Raw genomic sequence first — 19445 nt, 5'->3', positions numbered from 1 at the left:
TGTCAGTTCCCTCCAGCACTTCTTCAGACATTAGCTGAGTCCACGCCACGACATGTTGCAGCACTTCTGTGTGCTCGAATGGGCCCTACATGATATTAGGTAGGTATCCCAATCTATTTGGCTCTTCAGTGTATAACAGTGGTGTAGATCCTGTACATGCTCCTGAGACGTATACCCCATTTTGCCTGCAGGCCCTTCTGGTTCACTTGTGAGCTGCTTTTGCCATGGAACATATATTCATCATGTGGAGGGTTCATGTTAGTTTTGCATCCAGGTTTACTCCCAGATAATTTACTACCTACTGCCAGAATTTCATTGAAGAGCATAAGATTCCAGTACACGTTCCATGTATGCTTCCTATACCTGTTTCGCACAATGTTCAGTGCACACTCTACCATTGTTTGATCATCATCATCATACCTTAGGCAAAAGTAACCTCGGGTATTTAGCTCTTTAATGAATTTATTCAACACTAGGTTCCACACCTCCTGTCTCAAAACAGGTAATTTTATTTTTATACAAAACCTTTCTTAGGTTGTTACACTGTCTGTCTGTAAATTCTTATATATTTTTCTCTTTGTCAATTATCATTTTCCCCTGCCACCCAGCACTGTTGTCCCTTGAGCCATACTCCTTCAGCATACCCTGTTTCCGAATGAATACATCTTAAAGATAGTTCCATCTGATTTTTATCTACCTGGTCAACGAATGGTGCCTCCTGAACGTACCTATTTAAATCATAGCAAAACACCGTGTTTGCAAAATCGGAAACAGTAGTAGAAACAAAACATCTCCTTGCGGACACCCTCTGGTGCTGTTCATCATCATTTTCTCATTCACTATGGTGGCTTCTACCTTTCATTTACTCAGCATGGTATTAATCCACCTTCATATAGTGGTCTTAATGCCATACTCTTTTGCAGCGCTGTCCTTGGTTCTGCAGCTTTACCCATGGATTCGGAGGTTGTTTTGCTTACTGCCCCCTCAGCATCAAGCAGAGCTTTGATTTGCTTGGTTGATAAACATGTTGGTTTTCATGTAGAGGAACCTCAGGTAAACTGCTTTACTGATGTGTACAGTAACAGTGTTTACTATTTTCAACACACATCAAAAAAAGTTTTGCATCGCCTCGGTTCCAAGAGTTCTAGAACCTGTACAGAAAATTGGAATAGAGATAAACATCATTTCCGCCCTTTTTATTGCTCATGGAAACCACACATTGCATGTTGTACCATCATACAGCGAGACCTTTAGAGAACGTGGTCCAGTTTGCTGTACACACCGGTACCTCTAATACCCAGTAGCACTTCCTCGTGCATTGATGCGTGCCTGTATTCGTCGTGGCATGCTATCCACAAGTTCATCAAGGCACTGTTGGTCCAGATTGTCCCACTCCTCAACGGCGATTCAGCGTAGATCCCTCAGAGTGGTTGGTGGGTCATGTCGTCCATAAACAGCCCTGTTCAATGTATCCGAGGCATGTTCGATAGGGTTCATGTCTGGAGAACATTCAAGCCACTCTAGTCAAGCGATGTTGTTATCCTGAAGGAAATCATTCACAAGATGTGCACGATAGCGGCGCGAGTTGTCGCCCATGAAGACGAATGCCTCGCCAATATGCTGCCGATGACGATTGTCTGGTTGAAGGCATATGTGACACTTATCGGTGAAGAGAATGTGATGCCAGTTCTGAGTGGTCCATTCGGCATGTTTTTGAGCCCATCTGTATCACGCTGCATGGTATCGTGGTTGCAAAGAAGAACCTCGCCATGGAAATCAGGAGTGAAGTTGCATATCATGCAGCCTATTGCACACAGTTTGAGTCATTACATGAGTCCTGTGGCTGCATCAAAACATTATTCATCATAGTGACATTGCTGTCAGGGTTCTTCCGAGCCATAATCCATAGGTAGCAGCCATCCACTGTAGTAGTAGCCCTTGGGCGGCCCGAGTGAGGCATTTCATTGACAGTTCCTGTCTCTCTGTACCTTCTCCATGCCTGAACAACATCACTTTGGTTCACTCCGAGATGCCTGGACACATCCCTTGTTGAGAACCCTTCCTGGCACAAAGTAACATTGCGGACACAGTTGAACCGCGGTATTGACCATCTAGGCATGGTTGAACTACAGACAACACGAGCTGTGTACCTCCTTCCTGGTGGAATGACTGGAACTGATCAGCTGTCGGACCCCCTCTGTCTAATAGGCACTGCTCATGCTTGGTTGTTTACATCTTTGGGTGGGTTTAGTGACGTCTCTGAAAAAACAAAGGGACTGTGTCTATGATACAATATCCACAGTCAACTTCTATCTTTAGGAATTCGGGGAACAGGGGTGATGCAAAACTTTTTTTGATGTGTGTAGAAGAAAGGAGGACAGACTGATTGGTCTCATATCCTTATCCTTGGCATGATCTATTCTCCTTAGCTTCGGAGTGAAGACAACCTTCACTGTCCTCCAAGCATTAGGAATAACTCGTGCTATTAGAATGGCTCTGAACAGTCTGTATGGAAGTCTGATGAATTTATCTCCTGCTTATGGCAGCAGAGCCAGAAAGCTTCTGTCTGAGCTTGGTGACACTTGTAATAATCCCACTGCCCACTGGATTTTCTTGAAGTAATTTCATTTTCTAGCAGGTTCCCAGTTGTCCTGTTTGTTACCTGTAAGCCAGTGCTTCACAGCAATTGAATGTACGTGTGTGCTATCTGCTAGAGTGCATTGAGGGAAGAGTCTTGAGGAGCATATCCATTGTCTCATACGCTGCCCTTGTATACCCTCCACCCTCCTTTTATAGAGCGCCTCATGTACTAGTTGCTATTCTTGACAGGGTTTTGTGAAGTCTGGTGGCTCTGACAGTTGTACCTTCAGTTTCCTCACAGAATACCTTCCAGGATGATGGTTTCGCTTGCTTTATAGCAAGGTCATATTTGGCAAGGGACTCCCTATGCTTTGCTCTTTGACCTTTCCTTCTTACAGAGTTGCAGTCTTCTTACCTGCTTCGTTCAAAATCCCAAGACGTTGTATCACCAAGGTACAATTATGTATGTGAATGTATTGGTGATCGTACTGTTTTTGCACATATTGTGATCATACTGTTTTCTAAGTATGAGGTCATAATGACAGAAGTCACTTTACCTGCCACTTCCTTTAAATCTATTGAATTTCATATCAAAATTTTGACTTCCGTTAAGTAAGAGTTCAGGGCTTTCGTATATGAGTCCCAGTCTGCTTTCCTAGGATTCCTATAATCCATGGTCTGTTTAATGCTCATTTCAACTGCAAACTTGATACAGATGTCAGATAAGAATGGCTCCATCTGCATGTGAATTTTTTGATGTAACTGCCCATTAAGATGGACCCAGTAGTTATGTCAGTTATTTGTTCCCTTCTTCTGTTCCTGATGGTAGGTTCCCTAGCCCTATTCCAGAAGTCTATATTGTTTTCTTGTAGGTATTCCAGTAGACACTCACCTCTGCTGTTGATGTCACTCCTTCCTTACACCAGGTTGCTGGCATTGGCATCAGAACCATCCAACAGTTGTTCATTCAACTGCAAGCATCTATCCACAAGTCTTTTCACTTTCTGGGGAGGATGAGCACTGCCCTTGTAAGTAGACCAATACAAATTCCCTCGTGCATCCTTCCTCATGCTGTTTCATCCTTATGGTCACCAAGTCCCTGGAACAGAAGTTTTTGCCATCGGTCTGAATGAAATTCCATTCTTGACACAAATGGGTTTTAAAAATCAGCTTACCTCCGGTTCCTGGTAGGCCTGATATGCCCCTTTTGTATAAATAGGGTTCCTGGATCAGTGGCATGTCCACCTCCTGTCTTCCTGGAAGGCGCATCAAGGCGGCAGTTGCTACCTTACTGTGTTTCAGGTTTACCTGCAACACTTACAGTAACTTGTGAGAACTATGCAACCTTCTTGTTGATTACCCTCCAGTCATCTGTCAAGCCTGTCTGGTTTTGCACATGTACATTCACAAATAGAATCTTTGGAGGAACATCCTCAAGAAGCTTAGGTATCCAAATTGATATGTGTGTGTGTTGACCAGCAGCTTTACCTCCTCCCATTGAGCTATCTTGGGCACCATCTCTGTAAGCCAGTCTGCTGTTCCCATCCTCACTGACAAAGATTAGAGAACCCTCCTGCATTTGGGACCTAGACTTGCAGCTTCCCTAATGTTTTCAAAGAGAATCATATAAACTAGCTTCTCCTGTTGCGAGGTGATGCTATGCTACCACAGACATAGCCATCAGTTTCATGCAAACACAGTAAGTTAAACTGTAAGCCACCGCCCCCCCCTCTCCCCCTCTCCACCAAATGCGCGCGCACGCGCCCACACACACACGCACACACGCACACGCACACGCACACGCACACACACACACACACACACACACACACACACACACACACACACACACACACACACACGCGCGCGCGCGCGACAGTGAGGGCTTCCAACTTGAACTGACTATAATTCCTTTCTGTTGCTGACAATATTCGACTACCAGATGCAGTTGTCCAAGACACTCTTCCATCCCCAGTCCATCACCACATGTGTCTGTAGAGATACAAAATAGTATACTGACATCAGGATGGTATAGTATTTTGCTGATGAGCAGTTCCTCTTTCAGTCTTTCAAACTGCTCTTCACATAGTTTGATCCACACTAAAGTGTCATTCCTCTTTAGCTGCTGCAATATGTGGGGATCATTAAATAAATGCCCACTCACAAATTTGTAATCAAAATCAAACAGGCCCAACATTGCTTTCAATTGCTTTTGGTTTATGGTCGCTGTAAATTCGTATAAGCTTTCAGCTACTCAGGATCTGGTAATATCATACCCTCAGTAATGTATCCCAAAAGCTTCACTTTTTTCCTTCAGTCTCCCTTAGCCCCCCCCCCCCCCTCCCCTCCCCCCTCCCCCAAGCAAAACAGATAGTGCATCATTCAACAAATTAGATTGCTCTTCCCAATTTTTAGTCAGGATAAAAATATCATTAACCTGACGTAACAGAGCCCTACCCAAAACTTCATCCACCTGAAATAGATAGCATTTTCCTTTGTGGAGGAAGGCAGTACGTTTTCTTGATTTTTCTGTAAACTTTATGTTCCAGTACCTGCAAGTAATGTCTAATGACATTAAGTACTTGGTTCCTTGGAACTTTTGAAACATATCCTCCATGTTTCATTTACACCTCCTGTCTCAAAACGGGTCATTTTATTTCTACACAGAACCTTTCTTAGGTCTTTACACTGTCTGTCTGTAAATTCTCATATATCTTTCTCTTTGTCAATTATCATTTTCTCCTGCCACCCAGCACTGTTGTCCCTTGAGCCATATTCCTTCAGCGTACCCTGTTTCCGAATGAATACATCTTAAAGATAGTTCCATCTGATTTTTATCTACCTGGTCAACAAATGGATCCTCCTGAACATACCTGTTTAAATCAGAGCAAAATACCCTGTTTGCGAAGTCAGTTTTCCTTTTCAATTTGTTGATCAATTCTACCCTAAAAAGCAATTCTACCTTTAACCCAAGAATGACCAGAAATCTAAATTTGATTGCTTGTCCCAGTATTGAAATATGCAATGAAATTTCGTACTTAAATCCTTTTGTCAATTTCCTGGTACTCTTTGTACCAGCATGGCTACAATTCCATCTGCATAGCCATTGACTCATATCGTGCCTGTGAATTCCCACAAACCTCACTTCTGCTCCCTAGCAAATCTTTCATGGGAAAACTTTGTGTTTGAGCTTGGATGACTGAATGGTTCTCTTTCTCTTCATCCACCAAGGACTGCTCTTCATCTAATAACTCACCACTAATCCTATAGTCTGCATATTTCCCAATCTATCCAACAGATTCAGATTGCAACATTGTTTCAGTTCACTGTCCTCATCAAAAACAAATTCCATTTTCTCTTCACTTTCACTTTCTGGTTCGCCTTCCTCCTCAAATATTCTCTCCTGTTGCCTCTCATTCTCACCTTAAACGTCTGTGTGCAACAATTTTATCCACATTCATTCCTCTTAAAATGTGAGTATTCATAAAGTCAAAACACACACACACACACACACACACTATCACTCACTCACTCTCGCACGTGCGCTTCAGGAAACTGTTTCATTTCATCCACCTGTCTCGCCAAAGATCCAAATTCCAATCATTCACTCCCAGAACAACTGTATTTCCCTTTATTTAAACTACATCTTCTCTCAATATGTATCTCACTCCCCATATAGTCCTCCCAGTGCTTGTTATCTTGTGGCTCTCTTTCCAATCATGTGCACAGGTGCAAGTATGCCCACACTGAATGCCACGTAGACTCCTAAGATGACATGACTGCTGCAATTGCAGTCAGAGTGCTTCATCTGCAAGCATGTGCAGTAGGAAAATTTAAAGATTCCAGAACTGCATCAACAGCAGTTATTTCATTCTGTCCCTGCTTATGAGCACGCAGTAAACGCAGACTGTTGGGAGCAAATGCGTCAAGCCACACTTGTGTCAATTGGCCAGAACGAAACTTTCTAGATTAGTAAACCACTTAATCATGCGAAATAGGGCCAGTTTTGAGACCAGTGGCTATAACTGTAGCTGACTTAACCCCTTTCATATTGTTGTCTTAGATCACCATTAACTTTGTGTGCCTGCAAGCTCTTGGGCACACCTTATGACTTCACGCCACAAATAGCAATGGGCACAACTTAATCACAAAATTTCTGACAGTACCTATCTCCTACCCATTGTGCTGCACTCACACAACACTACTTTGATATTAAATATCCTACTGTTTATGGCCAGATTGAGTATCATTCAGTTTAATGTAAGTGCAGGTAAAGGGTGAACCACATGTTGTTGTTGTTGTTGTTGTTGTTGTTGTGGTCTTCAGTCCTGAGACTGGTTTGATGCAGCTCTCTATGCTACTCTATCCTGTGCAAGCTTCTTCATCTCCCAGTACTTACTGCAGCCTACATCCTTCTGAATCTGCTTAGTGTATTCATCTCTTGGTCTCCCTCTACGATTTTTACCCTCCACGCGGCCCTCCAATGCTAAATTTGTGATCCCTTGATGCCTCAGGACATGTCCTACCAACTGGTCCCTTCTTCTTGCCAAGTTGTGCCATAAACTCCTCTTCTCCCCAATTCTATTCAATACCTCCTCATTAGTTATGTGATCTACCCATCTAATCTTCAGCATTCTTCTGTAGCACCACATTTCAAAAGCTTCTATTCTCTTCTTGTCTAAACTATTTATTGTCCATGTTTCACTTCCATACATGGCTACACTCCATACAAATACTTTCAGAAACGACTTCCTGACACTTAAATCAATACTGGATGTTAACAAATTTCTCTTCTTCAGAAACGCTTACCTTGCCATTGCCAGTCTACATTTTATATCCTCTCTACTTCGACCATCATCAGTTATTTTGCTCCCCAAATAGCAAAACTCCTTTACTACTTTAAGTGTCTCATTTCCTAATCTAATTCCCTAAGCATCACCCGACTTAATTCGACTACATTCCATTATCCTCGTTTTGCTTTTGTTGATGTTCATCTTATATCCTCCTTTCAAGACACTGTCCATTCCATTCAACTGCTCTTCCAAGTCCTTTGGTGTCTCTGCCAGAATTACAATGTCATCGGCGAACCTCAAAGTTTTTATTTCTTCTCCATGGATTTTAATACCAACTCCGAATTTTTCTTTTGTTTCCTTTACTGCTTGCTCAATATACAGATTGAATAACATCGGGGATAGGCTACAAACCCTGTCTCACTCCCTTCCCAACCACTGCTTCCCTTTCATGTCCCTCGACTCTTGTAACTGCCATCTGGTTTCTGTACAAATTGTAAATGCCTTTTGCTCGCTGTATTTTACCCCTGCCACCTTCAGACTTTGAAAGAGAGTATTCCAGTCAGCATTGTCAAAAGCTTTCTCTAAGTCTACAAATGATAGAAATGTAGGTTTGCCTTTCCTTCATCTTTCTTCTAAGATAAGTCGTAAGGTCAGTATTGCCTCACGTGTTCCAATATGTCTACGGAATCCAAACTGATCTTCCCCAACGTCGGCTTCTACTAGTTTTTCCATTCGTCTGTAAAGAATTCGCATTAGTATTTTGCAGCTGTGGCTTATTAGGCTGATTGTTCGGTAGTTTTCACATCTGTCAACACCTACTTTCTTTGGGATTGGAATTATTATATTCTTCTTGAAGTCTGAGGGTATTTCGCCTGTCTCATACGTCTTGGTCACCAGATGGTAGAATTTTGTCAGGACTGGCTCTCCCAAGGCCGTCAGTAGTTCTAATGAAATGTTGTCTACTCCCGGGGCCTTGTGGATAACGGGGAAAGAACCCACCTGCTTTGTTACAAGCCTGGTAGGAACAATGATAACAGTCTTACTGACCAGACTTGAATTTAGAATGTGAGCATACAACGGCACTCAGGTCTACATCTACATTTATACTCTGCAAATTACTATGAAGTTCATTTCAGAGGGTAAGTCCCATTGTATCAGTTATTAGGGTTTCTTCCTGTTCCATTCACGTTTAGAGCACTGGAAGAATGATTGTTGGAATGCCTCTATGCATGCAGAAATTATTCTAATCTTATCCTCAAGATCCCTTTGTGTGCGATGTGCAGGGGGTTGTGGTATATTCCTAGAGTCGTCATTTAAAGCTGGGTCTTGAAACTTTGTTAATGGACTTTCTTGGAATAGTTTGTGTTTATCTTCAGTATTCTTCCAGTTCAGTTCCTTCCTTGTCTCTGTGACACGCTCCAACAGATAAACAAATCTGTGACCATTCTTACTGCCCTTTGCACTTCTCTGTATATGTTCAATGTCCCCTGTTAGTCCTATGTGCTTCGTGTCCCACACACTTGAGCAATATTCGAGATCCACTTGCATGAGTGATTTCTAAGCGATCTCCTTTGTAGACTGATTGTACTTCCCAAGTATTCCACCATTAAGCTGAAGTCTACATCTGCTTTACCCACGACTGAACCTTTGTGATCATTCCATTTCATATCCCTAAAAAGTGTTACCCCAAGTATTTCTGTGAGTTTGCTTGTTCCAACAGTGACTCATAGGATGCTATGTTCTTTTCGTTTTGTGAAGTGCAAAATTTTACATTTCTGAACATTTAGGGCAAGTTGCCAATCTCTGCGCCGTGTTGAAATCTTACCAAGATCTGACTGAATATTTATGCAACTTCTTTCAGATAGTGCTTCATTATAGATAACTACATGATCTGCAAAAAGATTGATTTTACTATTAATATTGTCTGCAAGATTACATATGAACAGCAAGGGTCCCAACACACTTCCCTGGGGCACACCTGAAGTTACTTTTACATCTGACGATGACTCTCGATCCAATATAACATGCTGTGTCCTCCCTTTCTTAATGATCAAGGTACTTTGAAAAATTGAAGCTTTTAAAAAGGGTCTGTCCTCTCCAGTCATCTGCAGCCATCTCCCTGCAGTAAATTTCTTGTCTATCTGTCTATACCTTATCACCATAATCATTATCAGCCATTCAACTGTCATTTCTGGATAAAGGTCTCCTCTAGACATTTTCATGCCTAATGGGCTTCAGCCTTATGTATCCATGTTGCTCCTACATGTTTCTAATGCTCCCTAGGCACTCTCCAGAAGATTGTCATCATGGGTCTTTTCTTGGCTGGGAATTCAGCAAAATCTTGTTGGGTCCATATACTGCACATTCACTTGTCTGCAAGTCTCTCCCACTTCTGTTTCATATTCATTACTGTCACAATTGTGTGTTTTGTTTACACCTATGAAGTAATTGTCTTCAGTTGCGTAAGTACAAAAAGTCATCAAATCATCATTGTTAATTTCAACTGTTTTGTTTTAAGTATATTTTATGCTTTGTTTTGGGCTTATTGTTATTAATTTCCAGGCATACTTTCAAATGTGACCCATTAACTTCTTCCATTTTTTGCTTAAGTTTGTCTGCATTTGAGACAAATGGAACAACGTTATCAGCAAATTGATGTGGTTAAGATATTTCATCAACACATATTCCATCATGTATGACCAGTGGGAATAGTTTTTGTGATACGTAACTCCTTACCTGACCACCACTATCCTGATTAATTCTAAAGGAAACATTTTTATTGATTTGTACACTTGCGTTCTTCGATATATGAATGTGGGTGTAATCAGTGCCTTGTTTTCCAATGGAGTAAGGCAATTCCTCAAAATTGGAACAGTGCTTTAACTGTTCTGCATCACAAGAAAGGAGACAGATGAAATATGAAAACTAAAGAATGTGTTGACCTACTCTCCGTAAGGTACTTGGTATTCACTAAAACTAACTGCATTTTTTTCATCATCCAAAGAAACATGCAGGCCTTAGAAGTGGATGTAGCTCGTTGAACCACTGGCAAATTATGTATGATGTTACAGAACATAACAAAATATTTTTCTTATCATGATTGTAAAATTAGTGAACATAGTAGATCTCATTTCTACATATGGTTCTTTAATACTTTTTGTCTATTTGCAGAAAGTTAAATCAAACCTGAATCAAAGTTCAGAATATTATCGAACTGCCATAGTAGCTCTGGGGCATATCGCTTATAACCTGCCCGACAGATATCCAGTTCATCTAAAGAACATAGTATCTAGGAAGGTAAGTTCACATACTTATTCATTTTGATTGTAGCCGGATGCTTGTTTTTCAGTGGGTCAGCAATACATTAAGTCCAACTGAAATGTGGTAAACAAATTAAAGGACACTCCAACATAGTTTTTTAAATATTATTATTGATAGCAGTACACAGTTTCAAAATGAAAAGCTAGTGTCAACCAAACCTCGTGGAAATATGAGGGTCACTCCAAAAGAAATGCACACTATTTTTGTATAAAAACAGTTTTTATTCTGCATGTGTGAAAGTTTTATACTGTGTAGATACATCCTTTCAACTTGTTTTCAAACTTAGTTCAACCTGTTCCTGTGAGTGGCGCCGTCACAGCATGTCTTCAAGATGGCTGCTACACTTGACATTCATCAGAAGCAACATGCTGTCATAGAATTCCTGTGCTGTGAAAACGAGACAGTGGGAAACATCCACAAGAGGTTGAAAAAGTTGTATGGAGATGCTGCTGTCGATCACAGTACAGTTAGTCGGTGGGCAAGCAGGTTACGTGATGAAAGCGGGCACAGCAATATTGAGGATTGTCCTCACAGCGGCATGCCTGGCACTGCACACACTCCAGACAATGTGCAGAGAGTTAATGAATTGTTGACTGCTCACAGACGCATCACAGTGAAAGAATTGTCACGCTACGTTGTGATATGAGAAGGAAGTGGTTGCAGAATACTGAAAGTGTTGGCGTTAGAAAAGGTTTGTGCCAGGTGGGTTCCCAGGATGTGGACAGTGGCTCACAAAGAAACAAGAAAAATGGTATGCAGCGAACTTTTGGAACAGTACGAGAATGGTGGAGATGAATTTCTTGGAAGAATTGTGACAGGTGATGAAACATGGCTCCATCATTTTTCACCAGAGATGAAGAGGCAATCAGTGGAGTGGCATCATGCAAATTCACCCAAGAAAAAAATATTCAAAACCATACCTTCTGCTGGAAAAGTTATGGCTCTGGCGTTTTTCGATTCCGAAGGACTCTTGCTTGTGGACATCAAGCCAAGTGGAACCACCATAAATTCTGATGCATATGTGACGACACTGAAGAAACTTCAAGCTCGACTGAGTCATGTTCGACCATATTGGCAAAAGCAGGATGTTTTGCTGTTGCACGACAATGCACGGCCACATGTCAGTCAAAAAACCATGGAAGCGATCACAAAACTCGGATGGACAACACTGAAACACCTGCCTTACGGTCCTGACCTGGCTCCATGTGACTATCATCTCTTTGGGAACAAGGTTTGAAGATGATGACTCCCTTGTGCACGCTGCCAAACAGGGGCTCCAACAGGTTGGTCCAGAATTTTACCATGCGGGTGTACAGACTCTGGTTCCAAGATGGCGTAAGGCAGTTGAGAGGGATGGAAATTATGTGGAGAAATGAAAATATTGTCCCTAAAGGATGTATCTACACACTGTACAACTTTCAACCATGTCGAGTAAACTATGGATTAAAAAAAAATAGTGTGAATTTCTTTTGGAGTGACCCTCATACATATGCTCATAGTTTATCTTAAAAGAGAAGGTGCATGCAAATACAGAGACCTTTTAATAAATTATGCAGAAAGTAAAGTGACACTCTGGTGAGGGGCATTCAGAGAAATATGCAGTGCTGTGAAAGACTGAGCTAAATCAGTAAAGAGTAGAATACTACTTAAGGAAACTTTAGGTTTCTGCTGTGTTGAGTAAAGCTATGACAAATTTGTTTACATAATATATCGTGGAAACTTGACGCTGAATTTTCCTACAGTATGAGGTGGCACATTGGTTAAGACATTAAACATGCCTTTGGGAGAATGTTTTTATTGAGACTTTGCCTTTCTGAGGTTTTTCAATTGATTAAGTTGAATGCCAGAATAGTTCGTTTGAAAATAGCGTGTGTGGTGCCTCAACTAAACGGCTACCACTGCTCCTTCCATTGTTCAAATAAAATTGGTTTTATGTTATAATTTTGCTGCATTGATGAGCAGCTGAATTCATGAGCTCACTTTTCATTTCAGATTGTGAAAGAGTTGCTTGTGAAAGAAGCACCTCAGTGCGATTCTGTGAGCTGCGCATTGGGGAACTGGTGTCTGCAAGACCAGTTGCCAGAGGAAACTAGGTGTAAACTAGAGGGCATGAAAACAATGGCTCGTTGGCTATTGGGCCTCAAAGAAGATGTGCTCTCTGCTCAGAAAACTTTTCGTATGTTGAATGCATTTGTCATGCATGATGGTGACCTTCTGCAGCAAGGCAGATACAGGTTTGTAGACGTGCACATATGTTTAATTACAGACTGTGGGTATTGTGAATGAGATCAGTTTTCAGTCCAAGAATGTCATTTATTTGAAACAAACATTTTTGTCATTTAAAATTACTCATAATTAATTTAGTTAGGGCATTATCATATGAATCAAACAAAAATTATATTATTTGCTTCCAGCATATTATGATCCATACAGCAGTGTGTAAAGAATAGTATACAATGGGATCCTTAATAATAATGCAACAAAAACATAACAGGTATTGGCACAACAAGTACACACAACACATTGAAATAAGTCTGTGTATGTGTTGAAATAAAATCACACATGGTGTGGTCAATGTCTAAAAATCAAATAACGTGAATGGCTGTGAACTTGGCATCCTTCAGGTAGTGCCAGAAGAAGAAGGTGGCTGTAAATCAGATACTGGGGAGGGAGGAGTGGCACAAGCCCTTTGAAATCTGAAATCGCTTCTCAGTGAAAACACAGATCCAAGAAAGTCATGTTACAGGCTGTAGGAGCCATAGTGTTGTCTTTCGGAAACCACATGTCAGTGGCTGGTATAGTGTTTAAAAATGGTTGCTCTATTTATATGTAGCACTCACTATACACTGTGCCGTGAAAAAATCTGAAGAATATGTGCATGTGTTACGTTGCACACCACTCACTTACTCATTTGAACTGAGGGAACTAGTGCAATTGATGTGGGCTTTGTGTGGCTCAGATGTGTTAGTTTTGTGCAGCCACATTTCCATCAAAGTGGAACCATACCTTGTCGGACCAAAACCAGTAGTCATTACGAGTAACCTGAAACACTGAAAGAAAGCTAAACATTTTCCATTGCCTTAAAATAACAGCTCATAAACAGCACGAATTCTGTATTGATTGTGCTTCACTTTTGCAATGCCATGTTATAACTATTAACAGTGAGGCTAGACACTGGGATTTAAAAGGAATATGCAGCTTTCATCTCTGTCAATTTTCTGCTGTCAACACTTTATATTGACCACTTTTGGCTGCATCTGTAACATTTTTTTGTCTTTTTGAACTTGTCTTACGGTTGCTTGATAGTGGACTAGGTCGATGCATCTTAGTTTATTTTTCTGTGCGGGCATTCTGAGTCCCGAATAACAGGCACAACTGAAGTACTGTGTGGTAATGAATGCTTTTTGTTGTAATCCGTAACCAGTTTTTTCCTCAGTTGAACAGGGTTCATACTGGCAACAAAGAAGAAACAATCTTTGATAAGCTTGTGTCTCTTTTGTAGCATCCTGTAGCACCAAAGGAAGCAGCATAAACACTGAAATAAAATGAATACCCAGTCAAACTAAAACAACAAACTGTTCATGGTTTACACATGACATAATGCGAACCCTAAGTTATTTTGTCACAACTCTGATGTGAAATTAACTATTCTGTGTGTGTTTGGCTATATTATAAGGGCTATCCGGAAAGTAACAGGTGTTGTGAAATAAAAGAATTAACACTTATGGAAAAACCGAGTGTTATTGTATACATTTGAAACGTGCCCTCTTAAGCTATTCTACATAATCATCTACATAAGCACCATTCAAATTTAAGGAAAAGTTTTTCAATACCACCACAGTAGAAACCAGATGTCTGCAATTGTACCGAGCGAGGTGGCGCAGTGGTTAGACACTGGACTCACATTCGGGAGGACGACGGTTCAATCCCGCGTCCGGCCATCCTGATTTAGGTTTTCCGTGATTTCCCTAAATCAGTCCAGGCAAATGCCGGGATGGTTCCTCTGAAAGGGCACGGCCGACTTCCTTCCCCATCCTTCCCTAATCCGATGAGACCGATGACCACGCAGTCTGGTCTCCTTCCCCAAACCAACCAACCAACCAATCTGCAATTGCAACTACTGGTTTATGCCAGCATGTAGTTTGGCGTCAGTATCAAAGTGTAGTCACATGTCTTTTACTGGGAAGATGTAGTCATTTGGTGCCAAATCCAGGCTGTATGATGGATGATCAAAAACCGCCTATCGAAAACCCTGTAGGAGATCTTGGGTATGATTGGCTGTGTGTGGACATGCAGTTACTTTCTGGATGGCCCTTACATAAGTAAATGGAAGTGCCAAAATTTAGTTCCAGCTGTACATAACATCAAGATTAGAAACGCCAATTTGCATTCTGCTACAGGGAAAAAGACTATCAGAACCAGAGTAGAAATATACGGCAGCTGATTATCTCTACTTCTAGTTTAATATATTTATTCTTTTGGTCCTGAATATAATTCAAGGACAAGGCATCAGAGATGGCTGGATTTCAATGGAGTAGTGTTCTTGCTATGTTGGAATGTGTTTTACGTTAATGTAATTAATGTGTCATCTTTACCTGTGGACTAGTTTTGTTTATGTGGTTTTACTGAAAGTATAAAGCACTCCGTCTTCAGGCCACAACTGGCCCATCAGGACCATCCGACCGCTGTGTCATCCTCAGTTGAGGGTGCGGATAGGAGGGGCATGTGGTCAGCACACCGCTCTCCCGATCGTTATGATGATTTTCTTTGACCTGAGCCGCTACTGTTCAGTCGAGTAGCTCCTCAATTGGTATCACGAGGCTGAGTGCACCCCGAAAAATGGCAGCAGCGCATGGCGGCTGGATGGTCACCCATCCAAGTGCCGGCCATGCCCGACAGTGCTTAACTTCGATGATCTCACGGGAACCGGTGTATCCTCTTGCCACTGAAAGTATAGACAGGTGCAAAGATTCCATATTGTCAAAACTCTTTTCAGGAGACCAGAGGAAGGAATCAGATACTTAACAAGGAAAATAAATGAAGTTTATTTGGTAATGGATCTTACCTGAACCACCTTGGTTTTGCTGGTTACATTGTATTGTTTGCCTCTGTTGTACAAAGGACATTCAAAAGGTTTTGCACAGTCGTCCTATATTTTTTTTTTTTTTTCCACAAGGAGAATGAAATTTTTTGTGATCATACTAGGAACATTTAGATATACATTGAGCCTACTCAATGTAGCCTCCACCAGTTGTGATGCATCTGGCACAACGTTCATTCCATGATGTAAATGCACTTTGGTAAAATTCTGGGGATTGACTTTTACACTATCGCTTGACACAGGAAATAAGGTCTTTCTCACTATCAAATGTTTTACCATGCAGGTGGGCCTTGAGACGACCAAAGAGGTAAAAATCAGACAGAGCCAAGTCAGGAATGTAGGGAGGAGAGGAACAATTGTCCAACCCATTTTCCTGATTTTCTCCTGCATCATAAGGGCTGTATGGGGATTGGCATTGTCATGGTGTAGTCTGATGAGCTGCTGAAGCTGTGGTCTGTGTGTCTTGATGGCACGGTGCAGCTTGTCCAATGGCAAACAGTAACAGTCCCGGTTAGTTGTGGAGCCAGGTTCCAAAAGGTCAATGAAAATGACACCACACTGATCCCAGAAGAAGGAGGCCATCATCTTTTTGCCTGCTGTTCATGAAAGTCTTGGTTTATTCTTCTGAGAGGAACGCGGATGACGCCACCCCATGGATTGGATTTTGCTCTCAGGTTCGGACAGAAACAACCATGTTTCATCCTGAGTAATGACACTGTCAAAACAGTGTTTCTAATATTGAAGAGGAACTCCGTCACTGACCATTGTCGTAACCAGACATCTACTTCATAGTTCTATTATGGCTCACCTGTAAATAAAAGAAAATACTTTTATATACCAACTTATAGCTGTATGTTCCAAGTGTGTTCACAAAAAATTTCATTCTCCTCCTTCAAAAAATAAAAAAATTAGAAACGACTGTGCAAAACCTTTTTAATGCCGTTTGTAGATGCAAAATTTAATAGAGAGAGTTTGAAAATAGACTTTGAAATCAATTATAATGCAACTAAAATAATGTATCATCAACACAACAAAAAAGAAAATAGCACTGATTATCAACAGACTTATTGAACTAGTTGATGGGCTTTTATATTTAGGCACATTTAAGACTATGACTGGTTGGACAGCAAAAGAAATGAACAGGAGAGTAAAAATTACCTAGAGTGCTGTTAGCAAACCAAATTCTGTTCAAAAGGAAAATTATGGTGCGTCTAAATCAAAAAGTTTAATATCAGTACCTGTTACCAATTGTGACTTATGGTAGTAAGACATAGACCTAACTTGTAAAAACCATTAAAAAACTGAGAATTGCTCAATGAGCAGTGAAGAAAGTGCATTTTTTTCTAGTTACTGGGAGAGACAGGGAAACAAACACATGTGACTTTTTAGGCTTTCTCAGTGGATTGTTGCAAATACACTTCTTGTGTTTGCCTTTGCCAACTGATAATATTGTGCAAATCCCACAGTATTTCATCAATGCAATTATTTGATATCTTCAGGTGGTGGTAGTTGCTGTTGTCACAGCTTCGAGACGCAACTAATGCCAAATTTGCAGCGACATCTAAATTTATCAAGGGAGGAGTAGGAAATATGTATGCACAAGGAGACACTCAGAGTTGGATGAAAGCAGTGCTCATAGTGACTCCTACCAGGAGCCAATGAGAGGCATTCCATGTGCACAGTGGGCAATGACTGTGTTACCAGAAACCCTGTGGTTAAAAGATGAATTATAAATCTCTGCAAAGAGCTGTGTCCTGTCATGAATCAGAGGTTCTTGTTTCACCTGTTTTATTTTAATGGCAGCCAGTCTGTATTCCAGGCAGTGCTTAACTGAAAACCTGCATCCCTGTTGATTGTCTGCTGTACAGATATGTACGGTCTCCTTAAGAGCACAATCTCAGAACGGTGACACTGAGGATTGAACTTCTGTCTTTTTGTAGAACGTGCAATGCCCCGTGTTCAGGCAGTGCTCCACTACCACTGATTTATCAGGTTGACCCATTGGTGTATGACGATCATCATGTTCTTGCATGGTTCGACAAGTCTGCCCAATATAAGGTTTTTCTTCTTGGCATGGGATGTTATGTATACCACCTTTTCTGAGGCCAAGTTTGTCTTTGACTGAACACAACAAATTCCACAATTTTGCTGGAAGATGGAAAACATGCTTGATTCTGTGTCTCTTGAGATTCTTTCTGTTCTTGAAGACAAAATACAGCAAGAATGCTGTTGTAATGAGTGCCTTTGTATATATATATTTACATCTCTGCATCAAACTTGCTTTGATCAAAATACATTGCATATCTATCTTGCAGAATAACCATTCTGCTTGAAGACCATTCTTAGGTGTTGTAGCTAACCAGGCAAACATTCTGTGGGACAGCGGGTTGGGTAACAGTCTGTGGGACAGTGGGTTGGATAACAAAATTAGGAAATTATCTTATATTCTGTCGCTGTCTGTTACGAGAGCCTGAAAACTATTTTTGCGGTCAGACAGAAAGTGATGGAGAACATACTGTCCATAATTTCCAGCCTGCAAGTCCACATTCTTTTTCTTCTCACAGAAAGAAATATTTCTATTTACTCAACAGTATCAGGAACTACGATTATAAATAAAAGTTTTGAGTTCCAACCGATTCAATTATATTCAGAAAAAGTTCAGACGCAAAACATAATAATGTGCCTGACAATAACAATAATGTTCCTCTCATAAACAGCACTAGTAGCAGAGGCGAACTCTACTGTAAGTTTCAATTAAATGATCTTTCGCCCTGACTTCTTATAATCAAAGTTAATTGCTTGCCACAAAAGTGAAAAATCATCTCACCACTTGCCAAGCGGTTTTGTTAATATTACAGGCGGCACACAAACAGTTACTTCCATGAAATCTAAGCATTTCAGGATGGAGTACAGTCCTCATGAGTTTACTTTCTGTTTGTACTGAAAACATGAGTTTAGTTGCAGCCTGGCTGCGATGTCATCTGAGGCGGCGCGTAAGCCGGGGTTTGACTGATGCGGACTGATTGATAGTTGGGCGCAAAGTGCTTATCTCTACTGCCTCTCTGGCCATATTTGTATATGAGCACAGTGGATGGCCTAAGGGAACATCTGTTGTCATCTGTTATACGCCCAGGTAGCAGCATCTAAATGAATACTTTCTCAGGCACATTTTATGTAATAACTCTGCCATGAATCAATTTACAACCTTCGTAATTTTTATATGAATGGAGTAAATTTGGCTTTAATTACAGAGAAAGTTTCAGCTCGTCTGCATTTAAACTTTGCCGGCTAGAATTTTTAGAACAGAACTAACAGTACAACATGACCTCTGAACTGCAACTTAAAGAAATCTTGTATTGATTGTTATTTACATCAAAGTATTGAAACTTTTTGTAGCTTTATTATTTAATGGGTTTCATCAGGTGCTGTAATCAGAACTTTCTATCATTAATATAAATGATACTTAATCTATTACAGAGGAGGATGCTTTTGTTCCAAATTTAGTTTCCAGTAAATTACTCGAAAACTATTAGAGGTACCTAAATGGGGTCACATACTTAAGGTTTTTATGTCAAACTGATGCTTCATACCAATTTTCATCTTTCTAAGTCTAATATTTAGTGCCTTCAATTTTTCGTAATAACACCAGT

General features: G+C 40.8%; 1 protein-coding gene across 2 annotated transcripts in view; it reads left to right on the top strand.

Moving 5' to 3' along the window:
• The window catches only part of LOC124619907 (sister chromatid cohesion protein PDS5 homolog B-B), a 188039-nt gene that overhangs the window by 107495 nt on the left and 61099 nt on the right, over positions 1 to 19445 (top strand). For both annotated transcript variants that reach the window (XM_047146541.1, XM_047146540.1), the window contains exons 15-16: positions 10545 to 10670; positions 12687 to 12928. In XM_047146541.1, coding sequence (XP_047002497.1) covers positions 10545 to 10670; positions 12687 to 12928 — 368 coding nt within the window. The remainder of the gene's footprint in view (positions 1 to 10544; positions 10671 to 12686; positions 12929 to 19445) is intronic.

The sequence above is a fragment of the Schistocerca americana genome, chromosome 6, assembly GCF_021461395.2.
Source record: "Schistocerca americana isolate TAMUIC-IGC-003095 chromosome 6, iqSchAmer2.1, whole genome shotgun sequence".
NCBI lineage: Eukaryota > Metazoa > Arthropoda > Insecta > Orthoptera > Acrididae > Schistocerca > Schistocerca americana.
This window is presented reverse-complemented; position numbering and strand designations above follow the sequence as displayed.